The sequence below is a fragment of the Labeo rohita genome, chromosome 7 (assembly GCF_022985175.1).
Source record: "Labeo rohita strain BAU-BD-2019 chromosome 7, IGBB_LRoh.1.0, whole genome shotgun sequence".
Classification (NCBI taxonomy): domain Eukaryota; kingdom Metazoa; phylum Chordata; class Actinopteri; order Cypriniformes; family Cyprinidae; genus Labeo; species Labeo rohita.
Window position 1 is genome coordinate 33,517,181 of NC_066875.1, and position 19,335 is coordinate 33,536,515.

Below are 19,335 nucleotides of genomic sequence, written 5' to 3' on the forward strand. Positions count from 1 at the left end.
TTCCTTAACGTATTCCGTCTCGCGAATGGAATCACTGAGCAAGCGCTGACAGAAGTTTTACAGGCCCTGCGCTCTCCCTTAAAGGCACACCGACTTCTCAGGAATATTTACAAGAGCCCGTGCTAATAAATTCTCGTCTTTTGTTTGCTCCTAATGGTGTGCACATCTAAAACAAAGCAGCCAAATCCATAGTGGTACCCGTGTGCTAATGAAGGGCGTACATTATGCTGGCCACTAATTACCGCCTTTCCATAAATAAAACACAAGACAATCAATTAGCCCGAGAACGTGCGTCTTTGTTAGTCGTGGGCAGCAGGTTCCTCTGGGCAGAAAGAGCCTCTGCAACACGAGGGTCTCTTCAGGGTGCAATTTCGAAATGGCCAGGAAGAGGACAGATAAATCACATTTCGAATGTTGTTCCTAAAAGCTCTTCAGGCAATCCACTTTGACTCACTGGGATTACAAGTAAATTAATACCTATGCAATTTTCCAACCGCCAGCACCGAAATATTAATGCGAAGAGCAGAAATGTCTTTCTCCATGGGCGAGTGCTAGGCAAAAGAAACCAACATGTTATTATCGTAACCTTTTAGAGCAGCTCCGCTAAAAAGCTCCTCTCTTGCTAATTCAGAAATGGCGACTCTCCTATGATGTCCCACACGCCAGCCGACTGATGTATCACACTTGATGCTGACCAGACCGGGGCAAATCAGTGTGCATTAACAACAAACCTAAAAAGATTGTATCCAAATGATGGGAACATTATGCAGGCTACGGGCCAGGCATCACTGACTACCATAATGCATAATTTGAGCATTAATGCAATTTACATTTTAACACAGGCCCCTGAGTAAACTGATTAGTCGATGCTTATCTCCTAATGTGAAGGGGGTTGTTGCAACAGTGACATGTGAGGGGATATAGGCGGGATTACAGCCAGCCAGGGTCCGGGCCTTACTAGATCTTCAACTACCTTTTGAGAGATGCTAGCAACGTCAGGAAGCCTTTCCTAATAAAACGCCGCTCACGTGGGTCACTCCATGGGAAAATGAATCTGAAAAAAAAATAAATAAAAAAAGTTTGGAGAGCAATTATTCATCTAGCATTTGAACATTCAATAAAAGCACATTTTCCTCCATCAAATGTCTTTTATCTGCGTCCCAGCAGACTTCTCTTTTTATGGGACAAATTAGCGCTCGGAAAAGATGGCAGAAGCCCTTAAAAAAAAAAAAAGTGCGACAAAGTTGCAGTCCCATGATGCAACGCTCCCAGTGGTTACATCTGCTCCACTCTTTCATCTCGCTCTATTGTTAGGTGCGAGCTGTCACATTAGGAGGAGAATTGGTGGCTCTTTCCCACCCCCAAGTCCTCCTTTTTCCCCTATTCCAGTAGTTGGCAGGGTGGCAAACCCCATACAAAGGCGAGTGTACCGGGAGCATGGAGGGGAGCGCCGTTAGAGGGAAAACAGTTTGGGAATTAAGGTCATTAATTTTCCACTTTCAAGGGCTGCCACACAGACGGAGATAAAGTCAGCATAAATATTCCGCAGAAGTTTCTCCTGTTTTTCTCCTCTCCCCTTTTCTCTCTCTCTCTCCCTCTCTCTCTCTCTTTTTCATCGGCAGCCCATTTATCTCCATACTGTCAATTAGAGGCAAAAGCAAAGAACTAATTAGGAACTGTGCAATTTTAATTAGCTGTTTTGATAATTAAACTAATTGGTTCCCTTGTGTTTCTGCAATGTGCGCCGAGCACTTTTTTTGATATCTGGGCTGCAGATTTCCCATCCGTTGGTTAATTAGTCACTTTTGCATTAAAAAGGAGCCTTTCTTAATAGCCTTAATTTGCAGTTGAAAAGAGAATCTACCATCAATAATTTGTGTAATTGGTAACCGTTTGATTGTAATTTAGAGGCACGGCCGGACAGCTCTGCATGTCTAATTCTTAATGACTGGGATTAAAGTTGGATTAAATGTTTGGGAAGAGGATTCTTTGCCCCCAAATGACACCTAAGCTATTTTTGACTAGTCCCATTTGGAATGAGTAGGTGGACTGCAAATTGCTGTTTCGTGCAATCAGACGTAGAGGAGCATATTCAAGTGCTAGGGCCCTCTAAGGTCACAGGCAGTTTTTCTTGGACTATACCGAATATGCTCTTGGAACAGGAAGGAGAGCTGAAAAGGGCTCTTTCTGGTTCACTTAAAAGTGAACATGCATTATACAGCCACTAGGAGGGGCTACATAAACTGATGTCAGAAGAGTAAACAAACAACTATTGTCCACTGATGTGGTCCTGTAGAACATGCTCTAATATTTAAAAGTTACTGCATTTGCTACACAGCACAAAAATTAGGAACTGACCTGAAAGAACCCAGAGGATGTGCTCAGAGAATTAAGAAAAAAACATCCTGGGAAACCAATTAAAATTCTAAGATAATTATCTGCGATGAAGCATCAGTCTCACACATGAAAGAAAACATCTTGAGTACTGCCCATCAAATAGAAGAGAACTTTCAACCGGTTTCTGAATTCATTTCAGACAATGTAAGCAAGCGCCATCTATCATGTGCATCATTTATCTCATTTATCCAGATATCATCACAACAGGCCTCTCGGAGTCTTTCCTCCTAGCAGGACTTTCCATTGAACGCAGTTAGAGAAAAGTACCATGTCTGATATTGGTTTATAATCAGCTTAACCATTATGAAATATAGGAGAGGCTCGTGTTCAACCTCTCCCTGACTCCACCATCCACTGATTGTTTGCCCCAGGATAAATGGGAACCCAACTCGGCTCTATGCTATCTGATTAGGTAGGGTTAATTACTGTGCTGTGTTTTTGAACTGGCTGTATGTGAGCCCAAGCAGTAAATAGATGGGCCTGCTTAATTCCCAATCAGAAATGAATTTTAATTAACTCTGCAACACGAGGCCCACACTCCAGGATGGTTTCCGTTCGCAAGTGACCCCGTGCGCAGTGTGCCACAGAATGGGGATGCACTCTAGGCCTCCTAATAATACAAAAACAACAGATCGCTTCAACACTGACCATCAGTACCATTATACACTAGTGAAAGTAATTCTTAGCGGGTCGGAATATCACTAATTTGTGTTTGTACTTGTTTATTCGGATTAATCCTTCTCTCTTTTTTTGTAAGAGGTGTCTTAAAAGCATGTGGCTTCTCTTTTTGAAACACTTAAGGATCGGCCATGTTATTGTTTCGCCATTTAACTGTCAGGAGGCCTTTTGTAGCTCAGCATTCAACAACAAGGGTCACGCTTTCCTTGTTCCCTCAGTTTGTTGTGATTGGATTAATTGGGTGTCATTCACTTCTGCAAGAGGTCAGCAGACATACATTTGTGGTCAAAAGTCATCCATCTATCACACTGCAGAAATGAAAAGTCAGACATGTCAAGCAAGAGAGGCAGAGAGCAATGGCTCAAACAATGGACTTTAGGGGCAGGGCGATGTCCCAGTCTGCTAAGGTTGCTACAGCCTATAGTTTGAATTAAACTACGAATGAATGTCTAGGGGGCACGGAAGATTTGCACCCTAATGTCTTATGAGCAGATATGAATTACAGTTTCATAATTTATGTCTATTCATCACCTTCAAGGAGATCCTGATCTCAAAGACATTAAACGAGGCACATTTTCTTTTACATCTCTACCTCGATGGGGATGTGCAATAAGAGTAAGGGGAAAAGCTACAGTGGTACGCCAGATCACTTGCTAGCAAACAGAGCACTTGTGCATCTCCCGTAATGGTTAATCTCGGGTGGATCTCTGACTTGATTGGTTAAGAGTCTCCGCAGGGCAGGTGAAACCCCACCGATTGCCCACCATGAAACAGTAACACTTTTATCAGCGAAGTAACAGCTAACAATTATATTACCAGAGCCAAACGCAGTCTCCTATCTCACCGCTAATCAAAACACAGCCCATCTGTTGTGTTGCTGCTCTCAAAATGACTGTTTATCTGAATATGGAAAGCGAGTCTTCTAGCCGATCACACGTAACCAGTGGAAATATTATAAACGGCGAGAAGGACGTGAATGTGAAGAAATTAGATCATGAGAACTGTTCAAAATGCTTTTAAAAGCTCAAACCCTCTTTTCTCTATTTATAACACACATCACAATCACACAAGAACACACGTACACACACGTCCCCCTGTGAGCACTTCACATAAACACTCACACACACTCTGGGAGACACACACACACACACACACACACTTTCCCTTAGCTGTGCTTTTGTGTTTTGTCAGAATTAATGAGAAAAGTTCCCTTGCCCTAGGGGTAATTAGTGTCCTTGGAGTTAAATAAGCTAATACTTAGACACCTCTGGCACAAGCAATTATGTTTGTGTATTGAATAATTGATTCAAAGAGGGGGGAAGGGCTGCTAATCAGATCTGAGCATAATGAATTGATTTAATTAACAGGGGAATCCGTGGCTCTCTGGGAAGCGCGCGCATTTATTCAGTAGCAGGAGCGCGCCGAGCGCATAAATTGGGTGAGAAAGGCAGCGTGAGCATGCTGTTAGGAGTTGTCAGCCTCAGAATTGGATTTCTTGAATATAGTTACAGTTTCGGAGCAAATGAGAACTGGGAGGAACACGTTTCTACTCTGAGAATAGCTTCTTCGCGGCAGCTCAATTTAAGCGGCTGTTCAAATTAGATTTGAGTTAGTGTAGTCGTTTCATTTTCGCATGGAATGCACCGTGGCGTCTCACTTTAGTTTTAGACATCGTTAATTGCGAGCGTGGATATTATCTGACGCGCCGCGTAACGCGAATACCTACAACTGAGGGGACATCGCTGCACATAACCTCCGAAATACATTAAACAATAGAATAACAGACACACACATGTTTCTCTACATGGCTTTCCGTCTCTGAACAGCGGAAACCCACACAGACGAGCCTGTGTAATTAAAGCTTGCGGCAGCAACGCGGACGCTTATTATTTTTTGTTGTTGTTGCAAAGCAATTTCTTCTCAGAGACGCGAGCGGCGCGCGCAGAAGTGTGCTGGAGCCGAGAGCGGATCGCCTGGAGCCGGACTCCTCGCTCCTCAGGACGATGGTGTTAGACAAGGAAGAGGGTAAGTGTACGGATGATTGTTAGTGCATTCATTTGCTCCTTACGACTACGGGGAACGCGGGACAGCGAGGAAATGCAGCATTTAGCGTCCGTTTCCCCCCCGAACGGCACTTTCATGCTCCAGTTCGTTTGTCATATCAGACGGACACGTTCGTTCGTCGGGTTTACATGAGGAGGAACGCGCGTACGATACTCTGAAAGACTTCGAGTCGGGAGAGGCATGCAGAATACGGTGTACTTCTCTGACTGTCCCCGCGTATGAAATATGATATTATCCGTTTAAAAGACGCAGATAGAGCTGAAGCAACGACGCTATTCACCGCAGTACCAGTTAGCGCTCGGGCAAATCTGTGAAGTTACGGGGAGATGTTTGATCAGCAGCGGCTGCCCTCGCTCACAGGTGAGAGCGTTTGAACCTTAACCTTTACTGATCGGAGAACATTTAGATCGCCGATTTGAATTTTGATCTGTATTCTGTGTTTTTATGGGCATGTGTACAGTGCACGTCTCTGTATTTACGCGGCACGCTGGTTCCTATGGAAACCGTTTATAAACTTTTCTTTTGGAGCTTGCGGTGCTGACAAGTTTTTGGTGAGGCTGAATCGCGTTTTTGCACTTTGATGTGTTTCTTTAACGGCGTTGAGAGAAGAAAATCCCTACAAAGTGTCTTTGACCTAAAAATGCCTTTCTTGTCATCTTTCAGGGAATATTGTCATCACACGCACGCGTTTAGTTTTAGCCAGGGGCCCTTTCCCCTCTAAAGTAATGGCTTGCATTATAGCCCCGTATTTGTGTTTGAAAATGGATATTTCATATCTCTCTGAGCCAACCATCCTTTCACTAACCCATCTAAAAACCAATAAAGGGATTGCCGTAGAAACATAAATTGGTCTGTCTCGCTCAATCCATGTTGCGCTAATGTACCCAGATTAACTCAACTGTAAATTGTCTCCTTTGGATGTCTGTCTTGCTAAAAGTTCCCCATATGATTCATGATTCAGATTGCTTTTAACAGCTATTGGCTAAGCAATATGGTAAATGTACAAGGTGATGCAAATGGCATTAGTAGGAGAGGATGCACAGGAGCATGTAATGCAGTCAATACTACATTAACTACTGATGCCCAATTACAGAAGCAGGGAGAGTGGCTTTTAGGAGCATTAGGACTTACAGAAAAGCTTAGATCACCTGCTGCTCATTGCCTAAAAGCTTCACCCTTTGCTTGCTGGTGCCGACCAACTGCGCTGGCATTTTGGCAGGGATGGGAAGGCAGCTTGGATCTGCTCTCTCTTTCTCTCTCTCTCTCTCACACACACACACACACACACACACACACACGCTTTTAACTAACACAAGCACAGGCTATGTTCAGATAAGTCTGATTCTAATAAAAGGCTATGGTCTGACTCTAAATATATCAGTTGAGGTGAAGTATTCTTATAGTATATCTTGAATTCAAAGTGAATTAAGCTAGTGAATAAGATGATCTGTACTAAGCCTTGTGGGAAAAAAAAACAACCATATGCATAACCCTCATGTTCGCTCACATCATCCATACACCTCTGTGTAAGCGAACATGAATAGATCGTCGGTCGGTACTTACAGTGTAAACTTGCTGATACATTTAGAAAAACATCCTTAAAGCAAATCGTTTTAGAATGCGGTTTTGTAACGATTCTAAAAATGACAGACCCAACGGTCTCAGTGTAACTCGTGAAATAACTGCATCCGGCAATAGAACTACCCTGTTACCTTCATCCCAGCATCCTCAGGAAAGTAGGATACAAAGTAGTTTTCACTAGTTTTACTACACACTAAGCTAGCTTCAGTTTTCTGACCTAAAATTCACCCTGAGCTGTTAGGAAGCTCTATTAGGAAGTCTTAAAATATGTACGTTATTCTATGCGAAATATTGGGTCATTCATATCTCTGTTCTCTGTACTATGCGATGAAGCACTAAGCTTGGAGACTGAAAGTAGAGCGATGTGGGGCTTGTGTCGTAGTTTTGCACGCCCTAGCTATTGTGCTACTATTACACAGGCTTCCCAAATTATCAGCCCTTTCACATTTCAGCTTTGCAGGCTTTGTCATCAGCGGTCCTTGCACTGTATTTGATCCTTGCTGTACTGCTTTCAGGCAATGACACAATACCTTGCTCTTGTACTTTCTTACCACGATTTTTTTTGAGAGAGTGTGTTAAGGTACAGAACAAGCACAACTCCTTTTCACGACTACCTTTAAATAAAAGAAGCTCTCGGTTGACTTTTAATTCTCTCTGGAGAAATACGCTATTCAGCCATTTCCATTCCCTTCAAGGTATTTAAAACTATCTGGATTGGGAGGAATAATTGGGTCTTCATTGTGGACTTGTTCAGGATTGATCATTCGCATCGCTGGGCTCCCTAAGAACCTGCAGAAGAGAAAAGAACACCCTTCTATTCTTCATCCTGATGATAAATTCTTAGTTACCGCTCCCCGTTTAATTTACGAGAACCGCGTGCCGACTGACCAATGAAATGTGTTCGTTCCTAATGCGTGTGTTTGAAATGCACTGTTTTAAATGAATACTAGACCCCTGATCTGTCTGCTGCTGTAATAAAACTCAGGGCTTCAGGCACCAGTTTTTATTTTGAAATAATAAGAATTGCTTCATTCTTTACTTGAGTTACCATGGTAATTCAGTCTTGTAGCAATTTTATATTGATTTAGAGAGTGGACAGTAATATTTCTTTTCTGTTCTTCCCCTTTCTGTGGGTTGATTTCTAATTTCCACTTGGAGATTACTTTTATACATTCCTTAAGTCTTTTCACTTTTTCATCCTGCAAGGTAATTTTCTCTCTTGTATTTGCTATTTTCTCAGCTTATTGGCTTGTTCTTACTCTAAATTAAACTTGCCAATTTCAAATATTGAAATTACATCAATGTTTCTCTCGCCCTGGGTCTCTCGCAATATTGCGCCTGGATTCGGGGCCTAATGCTTGTGTTCCTGCCACTTATATTGCTTCAGCCTGAAGAAATTCCTACTTTATAAACATTTCCTCCTGATGCAATTACAGTTCAATATATCTGCAACTGATGTGTCCTCAACATAGAGATCCGTCATTGCTGTGTGTCTTAAATTGGCATGCTCTTTTTTTTTTTTTTTTTTTTTTTTTTTGACGATGATGATGATAGTTTTGAATGCATGATGGTCTGACACATTGTGATGAAATGTTAAACATCACAAGGTGATGCATTCCTTTCAACAGTACAAAATTGGAGAGCTGGCCGTACAATTTTACCATAATTGCATGCAGGGGCGTCGCTTAAATCCTGAGGACACAGGACCAAATTGTCCCTCGTTCAGGACCCGGGACAATGTTCTCTCTCTGATGAGGAGAAATTAAACCGACCAGAAGAGTTAGACGTACAGTTTACCAAACCCATTTCTGTCTCTGTCCCAACGCACTTGGATCACTATCAAACTTGTGCTTTCTCACATCAGTGACTGCAGATGTATATCATTTCCCATCATTTCACCACAACTTAAAAGGGACCCGAATAAAGGCGATGGTTCTAGTGAGAGCATGAGTTAAAGATACGATGCACCTGTCTATGATGCAAAGCTCGAACATATTCACTTCCTGTGCAAACACCCTTATTTAAATATACACCTTGCACATTTACATGTCTAAATACTCTGTCAAACATCAAGGGAGTTGGCTAAGGCTCATGTTGCATCGATATGGTCTGACTTGACAGCGTGTTTCTACGAGTCCTTCCCAGTCTTGCGTTATTTCCTTGTGTAAAGATGTAGTTATTGGCAAGTTTTTAAATAATTCCAATAAACATGGGATTTCTGAAAAGCTCCAAGGACATACAGTCCATCACTGAAGCATTGGGAACACAGAAAACCTTTTATAACATCCTCAGACATGCTGCCAGCGAGATGAATCGTCATTTTTAGACTACCTTTTAAAATGTCTCGGAGCAACCTTATCTTTCACCTTGAGTCCTGAGACGAATGCAGACAGGTGCAGCATTCAGTTAAAAAAAAGGAACATGAGTGAGAGAGGCGGAGAAAACAATATCCAAGTGTTGTGAATATAGTATGATGTTTACAAGTCCGGCCACATTTAGCTTCATCTTAAAAAGGAAAATATATATAATATTTTACAATGTCTGTACAAATGTCCATCTTTTTCTTTTCAAATTTGTTTCTGCTCTGGAATTCTCTACAATAGTAGCTTCCCCCTGTGGACATGCTCCAAGTAATAGTACATATGCTCTGCTGAAAGAGGGATATACAGCTACATATTGATGATTTTACACTAGGTGGTTTTTAATTTACTTTCCTTTGGTCTTTAGACCACATGTTATTCCCTCGTGTCACCTTGTCGCAGCACCTCTCGCTAGCACGTCTCGCTGCAAGGGTGAGTTGCTTCGTCTATTGCATTTGTGTGCGATCACTTTCTCTTTCCCTCACGCACACATACACACAACACACACACGGCTTCTCTTGCAGCAGGTCGTCACACTTGGCTCCATTTCATCAGTCCCTCTTCCATTCCTGTATTTATTTATTTGTCTATTTTCCCCCCCTCCTCCCTTCTTCTTCGTCTTGTGCACCGGTCGTCCTGTGAAGCTCTAGGAATTTTACTTTACCACTGACTGCGACCTATAGCGCTAGGTAAAGAATGGAGCGATGACCTACAGCTGTACACGTGCACGTAATTTCACGACCAAGTTCTGCTGCTGCACTTTTGAATGTTACTTTTTGGCATGACCTTCTTGTTTTAAAAGGTTCAGCCTTTCAAAAAAAAGTACAGGTGGCCATGCTAATGAAATAAATGACTAGCATACTTTGCTTAAGGTCTCGTCCTCCCTGCCAGCTCTTTCCGTCCACCAGAGACACTTTTATAAACTCCTCATTAACCTTATCACATTCTGTAACTTGATAAAAGCTTTCCTAATGATACCTACACTGATATCCACATTTGGCTCTAATGAAGTTAGAAAGTGCAGCTCGAGGTATCATAGCCGTTCATTAGTGTTGCATTTATAAAAAAAAATAAAAATCATCACACGCCTCGCCTTGATGTCTTTATACTGTAAATATCACCCGACTCAAATATGATGAAAAAATGCCAGACATGGGTTGTGAAAGGTATTTAGACACAAAGGAAAAGCCTTGTTGCATTCTGAATGTTTATGAGGGAGCGTTATGCAGTTATGAATGATTAATGTAGAAATAGAATCTTGTGGCATAATTGTAACAGGGTCTGTTTATGCATGCGAGTTTCCATCTTGTTATACATTGATCTTCCATTATGCCTATTAGTTGGAAGGCCTTTTTTAATCCCTCCTGAAATGCTCCCTAGATACATATTCGCAAGAGTGTGTTTACCGGAGAACTGCAGGCACACGCTGATAACCGTGGTGCTGTTTTTTTGGATGGTGTGTTTTGTAGGTACATGGGGTATGTGGGCATGTGTGCACACCTGTGTGGGTACATGTTTACCGTGTGCACGAGCGTGCATGTATACGTCTGTGTGCAATTGGTTTGCATGTGCAGAATATATTTACGGTGTATGTTTATAACATGTTTGAATGCACGCACGCAGCATGTCACGGAGAGCTGTTGAAGTTGTAGTCCTCATTATAGCTGATGTGCATCTGTGTTTTGCAATGGAGCTGTTGAAGATTACTGAATAGCGGAGTGAAGCTAGATGAATTCTGAAATGAGTAATGATGCACTGTTCAATATATTATTCAATTTGTCATTCCTGGAGCGAGGAAGATACTCAAACTAGTGCTTTAATGTTTTTGGAGATTGTAGGCTCTTGACTCACCTCAACACACCCACACCCACACACACACAAACACTCTCATGTGGATATGATATTACAGTGTTGTACTTTCAGACTAATATGATAAAAGAATATTTCAGAAAGAAACTACTGTATGTATTGTAGTGTTATATATGAAAGTATATAGTATATACAACAATTTTTATATATATATATATTAGGAATGCAATGCAACAATACGGTTTTTCAGTTAGATTCGGTTCTGATAGCTTGCCACATCAGTGTGTGTTTTTTTTTGTTTTGTTGTTTTTGTTTTTTTTTGCATCTAATCTAACAAAATACTCCTGTAAACCTCTGTAGACTGGAAAAAGCATTCATTATTATATGTCTGCTTAATATTTCTTTTGAGAGAGGTATTTATTTTTTTCCGATTTGTACGCAAAATAGGATGGGTTTCATTCATACTGGACGCCAGAGGGCGCCCTCGTGCAGAAAATCCACATATGCGTCAAAGAGATAACACTGACGTTCCAGCCAGGAAGTCTCTACTCACTAAAAAATGTTGGGTTAAAAATAACCCAACTAGTAACCCAACTATGGGTTGGTATAGCACCTTCCCATCTATGGGTTATTTTAACCCAATGAATTGGGTTAAAATCCAGTTGGGTTAAAAGTAACCCAACAGTTGAGTTAATTATTTAGATTCATTTATATCAGTTTTTATTTATTTATTTATTTATTAATAAAAATACACTATAACACTACTTTGTTTTCAAATAAATATTTTGTTTATTTAAATATGCAAATAATTTTTTTACAAATATATTTTTAAATGTAAAACAGTCATACTGCAAATGTTTACAAAATAAGTGTACAAGAATGTGAAAATATAATACATTCAAAACACACAAATATGCACATACAACTGACATATTTTCAAGATGTACACTGAATTCAAAACCAACAAATGTGACTCTGGTCCACAAAATCGTCATAAGGGTCAAGTTTTTTTGTATTTAAATGTAAACATCATCTGAAAGCTCAATAAATAAGCTTTCTATTAATATGTGGTTTGATAGGATAGAACAACTATTTGAAAATCTGGAATCTGAGGGTGCAAAAAAATCTAAATATTGAGAAAATTGCAAAGTTATTAGCAATACATAGCAATACATTAGCAATACATTCAGTTTCGATATACTTATGGTAGGAGATATCTTCATGGAACATGATCTTTACTTAATGTTCTAATGATTTTTGGCATGAAAGAAAATTTGATAATTTTGACCCATGCAATGCAATTTTGGCTATTTCTGCAAATGTACCCATAATACTTATGACTGGTTTTGTTGTCCAGGGTCATAAATGTGTATCAATTCATATTTATTTATATCAACACATACAAATGTGCAAAAATAAAACAAACATAACATACAAACCTTTATCAATAAAACAAAAATAAAAAATCATAAACACAAGTAATAATAATCATAATAATAATAATAATAACAATAATAAAAATAAAACTAAGTAAATCTGCTGGCTGCTGGACTTGCTGATAATCAGCAACATAAAAAGTTTTTACTGATCAATAAATACAAAGTTTCTAAGGAAGAGGTAACGTGTTGAAGGAACTCCTGGAATATTAAAGCTGCAAATGAGTGCAGGGGGCTTTGGGTAGTTGATGTCATACATGTAGAAATGTTTGAAACACAGATCCACTGCTTGTAGTAAGGTCTTCTGTTCCACTGCTTCACCGTTGAAAATGCTCAAAACTTGGGAGGAGTTCTTAGAGTTAGTGCAGCAATGCTGGTGTCATCCGGTTGCATAAAACTTCCTTCATTGACTCCTTCCTCTGTGATAAGATGAAGCAGAAGAAGAAACATTTTACAGATAAACTAGAAAATTTTTCATAATTGTTGGAAAACCTACACTACTAATCAGAAGTTTTTGAACAGTAAGATTTTTAAAGAATTCTTTTCTACTCACTAAGCCTGTATTTATTTGAGCCAAAATACAGTAAAAGCAGTAATATTGTGAAATATTTTTACTATTTTAAATAACTGCTTTCTATTTTAAAAGCTTTGAAGAGACTGGACAATTACATTTTAAAATATATTCAAATAGAAAGCAGTTATTTTAAATGCTGTTTTGGATCCTGAAATGCTGGATCAAATAAATGTAGGCTTAGAGAGAAGGGAATTCTTTAAAAACATTAAAAATCTTGCTGTCCAAAAACTTTTGACTGGTAATGTATATGGATCACTAATATAAATGGTTTACTTACCTTGAAATATTTCAGTTAATTGGCATGTGGATGTTTAATGTATGAGATTCCACTGTTGTAGTTGTCCCTTCACCCAATGTCTAAAAATAAGTAAAAACACATTTAGTACACATTTAAAAAACATGCATCTGTCATAGCTTTATATGAGAAATGGCTGTAATTAGAGGCGATTTTAATATATGCATAACAATATTCAATGTAAATAAACCATAAATACACATTTAGTGTTATTACAATTAGTGCTCGCTTTCCAAACAACTGACGCTTGCCCTGTTTTGAGCAGCAGGCGTCGCCGTTGTGTCACGAACGATTAGAAGCAGTGAATCATTTTGCGAAGCGATTCGTTTAATTGATTCGAAACTTTGAAAAGCTTCGTTTCTCCCATCACGTCTTTCTTTTGGGAAAATCTGATTATTTTTAGACTTTTCTAACAGAGAATTCACTGAATTTGAGCGCATCTCTCTGAGCTGCCGCTGAGATAACGTTACATACTGGACCGAAGTTGAAAGGTCCGTGCGGCGCGGTTCTCAACACCAATGTGTCATTTAGCATTAGCCATTTCCCATATAAAGTTAAATGTGATAACCATTATTGCGACCAAACAAGTAGTAAGAAACCGTATGTCTAGATCCCCTCATCAGCTGTAAAATAATATTAAACCTGTAGTAATAGTAGACGGTGATTTCAGTAACATAAGTGGTCTTATATACATTTCACCATACATTATTAACTTTAGGTTACTGTAATACATCTCTAAATAGTTTTACAACTTTCTGCTAATTTTTATTTACTTTATTACTGCTAGCGACCTAACTGGGACAGCTAAGTTAACGTTAAAGTTATTCGTTTACAATCGAGCTCATTCTCCGCAGTTACGTTAAAATACACTGACTAAAGGAAACTACAAGTTTGTTAAAAAAACAAACATACAACAACAAAAGTTCAATTTTGAAGTGCATTTCACGTTCTTCTTATAAGTATAATGTTATAAGAGTTATTAAAACACTATTACTCACCTCACACTGATGCAGCAGCAGCTTCTTCTGTCGTCAGACACCGTCGACCGTTAAAATTTGAACTGTCGCGGCGGGAACCAATTAAACCCAACGCTGGGTTATTATTAAAAACAACCCAACGATGTTTAAAAAAATAACCCAACGTTTTAGAAAATAACCCAACACAGTGACCCAATATGTGTAACCCATCTATTGGGTTAAAAAAATAACCCATCTATTTTTACTGTGTAATATGGATAAAGGCATCGCTATTGCTGTAACTTAATAAAAACAAGATATAACGTTAAACGTTTTGAATGATGAAATGTAAGGACAATAAACACTCATCTGCCATAATATATGGTTTATCTGTGTTCAAGCCATCTCAGGTATTTTCATAATGATTAAGTATATTTGTAAGCCATTGCTAATCGACATACTGTATAGAAAATATTGTCTGCCTCATTCTATGATGAGAAGCCAAAATCATTTTAATACACACATTTGGTGCTCAAATAACATTTTTATAATTTTCATTAATGTTGAAAACATGCTGAATTAAACTATTTAAAAATCTTATTGACCCCACACTTTTGAAATGTAGTACACTGTATGTATTCATGCTCCTCTCATGATCTTTATATTATTTCTGCTGTTGAAGGAGAAACCAAACCAATTGTTATTGATATCATAACACCTTTATTTTTCTTTTTAAATCTAGAGATTCTATTCATCAATATTTGCAATGCTGACTAGGTCACGGTTATAAATATAGGAAACATGTAGGCCAGAGGGTTTTTCTTTTCTGTTGGGACAACATAATGAAAGCTCCCCCCAGCTCAATAAACTTTCCATATATATACGCCACAAACCGATAATAACAAACCTCATGTAAAATACTTAAGAAAATAGTTGAGAGAGAGAAATCCAATATAGCCTGTGTAAACACATTCCATCCAAATATTACATGGATATTAAAATCTATTCCTTTTTTAATAAAAAAGCCACAACATATAAGAGAGGATGCTGTTAGAGAAAGCACTGGAGGGAGGCTGGCAAATGGAAACTCGGTCCACTTAATGAGATACTAACTTCCACAACTCATTGGCCGACCTTCGATAAATCAAATCTTGAATACCTAATTAAAGGCAGTGATTGCCGGTTAGTTTGTATTGTTCCTTAAAGGGGAAGGACACGGTATTGGTGAGGCTGATTTAATCAATGCTCAGCGTGAGGGTTCTGATCCATTAGAGTGGCAGCTGTGGTCCAAGCGCTTGGCCACTCTGCTCGGCTTTAATTGAAATTGGAAACTGAGCACGGGCTGAATAATGCTGTCCAGCCTATCTGCCAGCCGATGATTTTACCCTTTCTTGACACGTTTAAACGTGACCGTCTCCCATACAGGGTTGAAGCTTATAATGGAGTGGCCATTCGATTTTAACTCTTGAATTCTCCAGCAACGTCAATAACCTTGGATGGTGTGGTCATTCAGTCATAACGCTTGCAATGCTGCTATAGAAAAGGTTAGAATACACTCAAGTTTACTTGTCATCTAAATGAGGACAAAGATGTTATTTAAAGCGATTATAATAATTAGAAACTAACTTAACCCTTTTTCTTATCCAGAGAGGAAGACTGAAAACCTGGTCAACACCAAACTAATAATTATTTTCATGTTATGGCCAATAACCAATAAATGGCTGATTTTATACTAAAACAAAAACAGCATAGTTTGTATGCTACAAGTGAATGTATGCGTCACTAATAAAACTATAATGTATGGTATGGTAGATAGATATAGCTCTTAATATTGATTTTAACTTCTTTTTTTTTTTTTTTTACAAACAACATAGCTGTGCTATCATTACATAAGCTCTGACATGCACTTCTAAAGGGAAATGTGTACTTCAACAGAATACTTAAACTGCAAAATCTAATGCATAATCAATCACTATCACATTTCTATGGAGCTAGATAATGAAAAGGTAAACTATAACTTAAAATATGCTGAGATATAAATAAATATACAATATTGTCCTATATGTTAGGGCTGTCAAATATATATTATATTTATTAGTGCTTATACATGCATGTGTATGTATACTAAAAATACACAGTACACACACATACATTATGTAAAGACAAACTTTTATTTTGGATACGATTAATCATGATTAATCGTTTGACATCCCTACTATATATGCTGATAAATTTTCCAATTTTGGCAGTATTTGCCAATATTGTGCATTGATAATGCTTCTCCTTAATGGGGATCATCCCCAATGAAGTTCTTGTGATATTTAATTAATGTAAAAAGTATAGCTAACAAAATTGACCGACTACACGCAAACTCACAGGCCTGAAATACTGTAATTGTTTAGTGATTAGAATAAAAAACGAGTATCTTCTGAACATAGACTAACACTTGAAACAAGCCCTGAAGTTCACATTCTCTGATGGCTGGAAAACCATAGCAATTACAGCTTGACTGCTAATATACTTCCCTTAATGATAACGCCACCGAATGTTCACCTGATTAAGCCTGGTACAGTAAACCAAAAGCCTGGGAAAATGAAATGTAACTGTTGCAATCCAAACCCTGCTTCATTATTTACCCCATAAGTAGATGGGCATCTTAGAGAGTGTTCGAGTGACACAGAGGCCCCACACACCAAACAAATACCCCCCGTGGTGGATTTGCATTATTCAGCTCTAAACGGGGCCCAAATGGAGTTGTGCTGCATGGCGTTTCTTCCATTTTCAAGCTTGCAGCATGGTTCTGAATGGCACACCTGTCTCCTGGCATATCTTTTGAAACGCTAAATGTGTAGTAATTGCCGGGGAGAGGGGAATTTCATACATCACTCCCTAACCTTGGGAGTGACACAAACTTTAGAAGGCCTACATTTATGCCTAGCCAAATGCATTTTTAATGTTGGCTAAAAAGTGTTGGGGCATCATTGTGCGACGGATGGCGGAAAGAGGCTCTGACGGTGCTAATGGTTACATTCTTGCCAGGAGTCATGAAGTAGCAGATAAGATTGTCCTCCTTTTTTTCTCAAAGTCTGAAAAGATCTGGAGGGAGAATAGATGGATTTATTTCTTTATTCAGATGCAAATGCAATCTGTGGGAAAAGAGGGGAAAAAATGAATTGAGTTCATATATATATGAAGAGTCATTCATCAGCGGTGGATATTGACAGTTTATGCCTTCTGGTGGAGTAAATGGGTAGCGGCTGCCGTCTCCGGGCTCCGTCTAAATAAAGACCTAAAACAAACGCGCACTCCAGGCCTACTGTAGAGAACAACTTCCAAACGGGTGACGCTTGATTGGCTGAATGTGAGGTCACACACCTCCCTGTTCTTTCTCTATCGAGCGACTGATTGTTCCTCTGAAACTCCTCTAAACCCTGAGTCGGGTGTGTTCTCCCCTTTTCGTTCGCACAAGCTTTTCCTGATTCTGGTCTGTCGACAACTCACCTTCCAGAGCTGTTTTCTCACCACGCTAGCGAGCGAGCGCCAAAGTGTTGGAACAACTTGCCTCTTGCAATAACACTGCCAGTTTTCGCACGTCTCCAAAATAAGCAGTAATGAATTTAATTAGATAGCTGTTGCATATCTCTCTGATACATTTCTTTTAATTAACCCCATGTGAATAAATTAAAATTAATAGGAGAAAGAATAGTGTAGAGCAAAAAATAAATAAATAACACGCGCGTGCGCACACACAAACTAATGAAGTTATCCGTTAATTGGAATCGCATCTGTTAGCCAAAGCTTTAGCAGGGCACCAGGAGCTAACAATGTGTTTAGTAAGCCTCTCAGTCTCCTCATCCTAGAGAAAAAGAGAGAGAAAGATAGAGCGAGAAAAGGCCTTGAGTCCTAGAAATGACTGCAATTGTAAGAAATGCACCTCTGACGTGATGGAAATGACCGCCAGGGCTTGGAGAAAAGAAACCCCCCCGTTTCCAGGCCCTGCTCTACCCAGACTCCCCACGCTGCTGTGCTTGAAGCCGGGCCAGTGTTATTGCAGGCCTAATGCGGCTGCCTCATTTGGGCCGGATCAGAAGTAATTATGCTCGGGGAAAGTGGCTGCCGACCGCAGGGGTCAGGACACTTGTAACATGTGAAAAGAGCAATTATTCCCGGAGACAAAACCCTCCCTTATCCCGGGCAGTGCCAGGGTCACTGCAAGGGAGCAGCGCTGCTCCGTTTCACCGGGGCTTATTAGCAGCAGCAGGCTGCTAAAGTTTGCGAAAGTGCATCATATTAATGAACGACACCCTCGTTCCAACCGCACTGGTCGTGCCAGCCCTGATCTCTCACTCTGTTTTTTCCCCTCCTTCATCTTTCTTTCAGTCAAACTTACTCCTCATCCAAACTTTTGCTAGGGTTTTAATTATCATCATGATAGCAAGTAAAGACAGGCCTGATTTCATACACAGAGCAGTCTTGAAAAGACGTAATTGCATTCGCAACTGCTTTACCTTAATTTACCCGCAAGCTACAGCTGAGCATATTCTATTCTCCTATTATGTGCTGCATGATGTCCACCAAACACATGAATCAATATGTTTCAGACTGTTCTGCTTTGGGCTTATCAACTAGGATCAAGCTCTTTATTCATTTGTCTGTGTTTCAGCTGGCATATTCTACCTGACATTATTACCAGATGTGTTTTGTCTTGGCAGTAAAGGAGAATGAGTGTCTACAGGCTCAATTACAGTAATGATGTGGACTGATTGAAAGAAACTGATTCACACAGACAATAGCAGGACATCTGCCTTAGTTCCCCATTAACCTCCATGGCGGCTGACTGACAAATTCTAATCCAGATTGCCATGGTCGCAGCTTACTTGCACACAACGGCCTCCTATGCACAGACAGAGCTAACACAAAGCTTTGGTTAATGATAGTAGTTGACTATCATGACTAGTAGTTTTAATATAGTCTGTTAAGTTTAAATAATTGCCATGCGTATTTGGCATTATGATCTGGCACTTGATTTGACTAAAATAAATAGCATGCTGTGTGCTTTAGTTTTGGAAATATTCTCATATGACATACTTAGTCTAGCTGTATTTGAATACTAGAATGTATCATATGTAAATGCCCTCTAAGAAACTTTTCTGAGCAGGACCAGGTGAACTCAAAATCTTAATTA

General features: G+C 39.5%; 1 protein-coding gene across 2 annotated transcripts in view; it reads left to right on the forward strand.

Moving 5' to 3' along the window:
• Positions 1–4,479: 4,479 nt before the first annotated feature.
• The window catches only part of lmo1 (LIM domain only 1), a 35,366-nt gene continuing 20,510 nt past the window's right edge, over positions 4,480–19,335 (forward strand). The window contains exon 1 of one of the 2 annotated variants that reach the window (XM_051115718.1): positions 4,480–5,100. In XM_051115718.1, the coding sequence (XP_050971675.1) occupies positions 5,079–5,100 (22 nt within the window). In that variant the 5' untranslated portion in view covers positions 4,480–5,078. Of the gene's footprint in view, positions 5,101–5,217; positions 5,500–19,335 lie in introns of those variants that run through there. The other variant, XM_051115717.1, reaches the window with a different exon arrangement.